At 39.9% G+C, this 5,215-nt stretch overlaps 1 protein-coding gene across 1 annotated transcript; it reads left to right on the forward strand.

The window, feature by feature from the left end:
• The first annotated feature begins 389 nt into the window (after positions 1-389).
• On the forward strand, positions 390-4,599 carry gbx2.1.S (gastrulation brain homeobox 2, gene 1 S homeolog). Its single transcript, NM_001090431.1, is given in 2 exon segments — positions 390-1,368; positions 3,454-4,599. Coding segments are annotated over 2 exon segments (1,011 nt in total). The 5' UTR covers positions 390-875; the 3' UTR covers positions 3,972-4,599.
• Positions 4,600-5,215: the final 616 nt, after the last annotated feature.

The raw sequence follows: 5,215 nt of genomic DNA on the forward strand, positions 1-5,215 counted from the left end.
AAATATTTGTCCGTACAGTGCAAGTAGAATGTGCAGTAGGTCATGTTTACAGATTGGCTAAATCATTGTGTAATTAGGAGATGCCTTTATTCATAGCGGCTGTCATGGCTGATGGAGTGGAAGTGTGTGAGAGAGAATCATCCAGGGAAGGGCATGGTTTGTCCCATCACTAGCAGTGACAGAGCTCAGAGGGTCACAAATCTGTCCCTATTCTTCATCCCCTGCACTTTATCCTGATCCTCTCTCCAAGGGGTGTGAAGTGGGCTTGGTCTGCTAAGACAAACCTCCTCTAGCCCAGCCACCAATAGCAATCAGGGAAGCCGAGGGAAGGTGCTAAAATCTGGCAAAACGTGAATGGGAAATAGGAGCACAGTTATCTGCAGAGACTGGGGAGAGAAGAAGCTGCACATCCAGGTCACCAAGGAAGAGAGAAGATCCCACCACACCGACTGCAAGTGGCAAAGCCCCGCCAAACACACAGGAACAAGGATCTGACAGTACAGACAGAGAGGAAAGTCCCCATTTCTGCTGGAAGAATCCCAACCACAGAAGGAGAGAGTCCACAGAAAGTATAAAGTGATAGCTGCGAGTGCGGCCAAAAAGGAGAGAGAGAAAAGAAGGAAAGAGAAGGAAATCGTAACTGCAAGGGGCAAAGTGAGACAATTCAGAGGAGACAATCCCTGTGTGACCCACACAGAACACTGCTTTGTATATCGGACTTTGGCATCCATCACCCACTTCTACCCTATTGCTGGCACTCTATCAATGGTCACTGTGACAGACTGTGGCTCTGGTGCCTACTGAGGGCTGTTCTAGTTGTTTGTGCCCAACTTTGGGAGAATTTTTTAGGCTTTCTTTGACTCCCAGTAGCTTATATGAGTGCAGCCTTTCAGCCCCCTCTCATGATGATGCAGCGTCCCCTGGGCAGCAGTACAGCCTTTAGTATAGACTCGCTGATAGGGAGTCCACCACAGCCCAGTCCAGGACATTTTGTATATACTGGATACCCCATGTTCATGCCTTACCGGCCTGTGGTCTTGCCACCGCCACCACCCCCTCCTCCATCTCTGTCTCAAGCCACTCTCCCTTCAGCGCACCCTCACCACCAGATCCCCAGCCTGCCCAGTGGATTCTGTTCTAGTCTTGCCCAGGGCATGGCACTCACCTCTACTCTCATGGCTACGCTGCCAGGGGGATTCTCAGCCTCCACCCAGCACCAAGAGGCAGCCAGAAAGTTTGGAGCTCAAAGTCTCCATGGAGCATTTGAAAAAAGCGACGGGAGTCAGTCAGACGGAGAAGATGGCAATAAGACCTACATAACCAAAGAGGGCACCTTACTGCCTTTCTCTACTTCGGAAGCTTCTCTGGGTAAGTGTCACAACCATCTCTCCTTGGCACTGGACAGGCTGACAGCACGAACCTCATCAGCATGAGAGCAGCTTATCAAATAATAATTAATATATATGTGATAGATGTGCCTAGATATTACACTGATAATAGAGCAGAAAATGAATCTCTCTCTCACACACACACATATATATAATTTATTACAGATAAATTGATGGATATAGATAATAACACTTATATAATAATATATTTAAAACATTAAAATGCCTAAAGCGCTTCTTTTTTTCCATTATTCATAAACTCAACAAGGAAAATTAAAATGACGCTACATATCACACACACATTAGGGATGGAAAGTCAGGCAGGATATCATTTCGGTAAGCTGCCTACAACTTACTATAGGATTACAACTTAATTCACTCCCTAGTTTCATTAATTCCCGGCACAGAGCACTCTCAGAAAGGCAATAAACACGATATAAGCCCTAATCCTATTTACACCTCTCAGCAAAGCATTTGTTGCGGTTAAATCACGGAGAAAATGTGTAATATATTCAGAAGCAAGTTATAGGGTTATTTGCGTGAAAACCCCTGGACTGGAAACTCAGAAATAAAAGACTTGTTTGCCGATGTGAAATTATTCAGGGTTTCTTTCACAAATGTCCAGTGATTCTGCACATTCTTCAGCTGTTACTTAAATTCATTTTTGTTTTAATTTCAATTATGGGCTTTGAAAAAAATTACCTTTGTTATACTCCTTGCTAAAAAAAATCAGCATTGATTTGAATTTGATTTAATTCTTTCTAAAATGAATTCAATGAGTTTGTTTTAATTCTACACTTTTATACTACAGTTATTTAAGGTTTCATTTAGTTGTAACTATTACAATTTCCCTTATTATTATATAGAAATGATGAGATTTCTCAAACAACCTCAGATTATATAGGCAAAAAATAGATTTCTAGATTTTTACAATTCTGCTCAGTGTCAGAATTCATCTTGTAAATGGGGTGAAAACAACTTAAAAAGGGAGACTCCCGATGTCTCACTGAACGGCCACAGCCACAAAATGGGACAATAAAATATGTTACATAACTAGATATTTCATCACGTATCTATTTGGGGATCTTGTTCGTAATTATATTTTTTTTATGTATAATTTCTCTTACACTTTTCTCTCCTTCTCTGTTTCTATATATATATATATAAAATATATATATACAAATTTATTTATAAATCTACATTTTTCATATGCATATAACACCCTTAAAAATGCTTTATAAATTAGTTGATTTATTTTATTTTCATCATAATTTAAATTACATCTGATATATATGTAAATATTTGGATGCACTTAAATTTTTGCAATTTTTGCAATAATGTTTTTTTGTCTCCTCTGTGTAAAGCAATATATATGTATACGATTCCAGAGTGTATGACAATACACAAACACATATCTATCTATCTATCTATCTATCTATCTATCTATCTATCTATCTATCTATCTATCTATCTATATATATATATATATATAATGTATATCTCACAGAATACCTCTATTCCACATATGTAAATAATTCCACTGTATATAAAATATCAGTGCTCTATTTGCATGTACAAACACAGTTTATAACAAAAATTTTGAGCTCTGTATTTATATGTATAATCGTAATGCTTATTATAGTATATATATATATATATATATATATATATATATATATATATATATATATGCAAATACAAGAGTCCTCTGCACTCAACCCATTATCAATATATTTAAGACAGCGACATTTTGTGCATACTGCTACTAAAAATATATATATATGTGTATGTATAACAATACGCTTGTGCGATGTAAATATTATCCCAGAAAGTCTATCCCTATAACCTGTTCTGTAGTTATATATCCTGTATTTAACAGATATATGATGTATACGCATACATACCCCATGCATGTAAAAGTGTATTACTTTTGCAACCTATAGAATTTGAGTCTGCCAACATTCGTTTTATAAATCTAACCAAAATGAATTCATGGAATAATGTAATATGTGCTGTGTATAATTCTGGTGTGTGTGTAACATTATTCCCATGCTGTGTTTGGCAGGTCCAGTCCGTGGGCAGGGGAAAGAGGAGTCTGGGAAAGAAGCAGAAGGAAAGGGCAAGGAGGATTCCTACCTGATGGATAGTGACCTGGACTACAGTTCAGATGACAATATCTCCTGCCAAACTGCCCACAAAGAAGAAGACACCCCAGAAGAAAGCCCCCCAAACTCAAACCCTTCTAATAACAGCAACACCAGCTCCACGGGGAAGAACCGGCGGAGGAGAACTGCCTTCACCAGTGAACAACTGCTGGAACTAGAGAAAGAGTTCCACTGCAAGAAGTACCTGTCCCTGACAGAGAGATCCCAGATCGCACATGCGCTCAAACTTAGCGAAGTCCAGGTCAAAATATGGTTCCAGAACCGCAGAGCCAAGTGGAAGAGGGTCAAGGCCGGCAATGCGAACTCCAAAACTGGGGAGCCCTCTAGAAACCCTAAAATTGTTGTTCCCATCCCAGTCCATGTCAGTAGGTTTGCCATACGGAGCCAACACCAGCAGCTGGAGCAGACAAGACCCTGAAATGGTCAAAGGACAACAGCAAAGAAATCCATTTTGTGGCCCTCCAGTTGTTAATCTACATCTACCATGTAATTAGACAGTGGTGGAAGTTGTAGTTTTACGACAGTAATAGGGCCATAATATGGTCATCCCTGGACAATGAACAAATTAGCCACGGGGTCAGACAATGCAGGTTGTTGGTTGCCAATAACCAATTCCCTCCTAGACTTTCCAGAAAGACCCCAGTACTGATTATGTTAAGAAGGGGTGATTTTTGCACTTGAGGAGGCTAAAAGGTTAATTCTTCAGGAACTTAATTTTATGTATAGATAGATGGAAGCTGGCCACATTTAAGGGATGGCAGGTAAAACCTCTTAATTCTAATATTATGGACTTGATATGGACAGAGGTTTAGTGAGAACCGGAAACGGCCACAGGGTTGTGTTACCTGCAATGGAAAGTGCTGTGGGAGCAAAGTTAATTCCATATGTTGGTGATGGTGAAAAGAATATAACATCACCCCTTGGTACAATATCCTTTAACAAACTGAACTTGTTTTTCTAAACTCTCCCAGAGCCTCAAATTATGTTGTGGTTAATTTATTCTGTGTTGCTTATTTCTTATAAGTTATAAAACTTGAAAAAAAAAATACTCAGTCTTGTGAAATCCAATCATGTCTCTAATAAATAATTCCTTGCGGGCGTTCTGGGATATTTGGGGTCATTCCAAAGCGAAGATGAAGGGTTTGTGTATAGGTCCCTGTTAATCTGCATCCAAGCCCCTTGAGACTCATTTTGTCAAACATGATGTGTGTGGATTGAATGGGGGAGTCACCAAAAAAGGAGGCTGTGTGGGATTTAATAGGCGAGGACATGTGGGGTCTGTTGGACACAAATAAATGAATGCACATTTTTTCCTAGAGATCATTTAATTGTGGATGGCTGGGAGTGTCATCTGTGCAGTAAATGTGTCTGTCAGCCGGCAGAGTGGAGGGGGAATGAACAATTAGGGAACGTTTCCAGGGCTCAGGTATTTTTGGGTTGACTTGAGGTTTTTGATGCTGGGTAGGAACAGATAAATTATTGTTAGATTGTACCCGGCAGATCAGACCCAGTATAATCCCTTGGATGTTCAGGGTTGGGATCTGTCGTTTTATTTGTGACAATTGTACAAAGGCTCTGAGGATCCCAGCAAGAGACAGAAGGGGTCATTTCTCTCCTTGTCAATTTCAGTCATTTTCTGGGACACTCACCACCTGAATGGCA

Source organism: Xenopus laevis, chromosome 9_10S, assembly GCF_017654675.1.
Source record: "Xenopus laevis strain J_2021 chromosome 9_10S, Xenopus_laevis_v10.1, whole genome shotgun sequence".
Classification (NCBI taxonomy): domain Eukaryota; kingdom Metazoa; phylum Chordata; class Amphibia; order Anura; family Pipidae; genus Xenopus; species Xenopus laevis.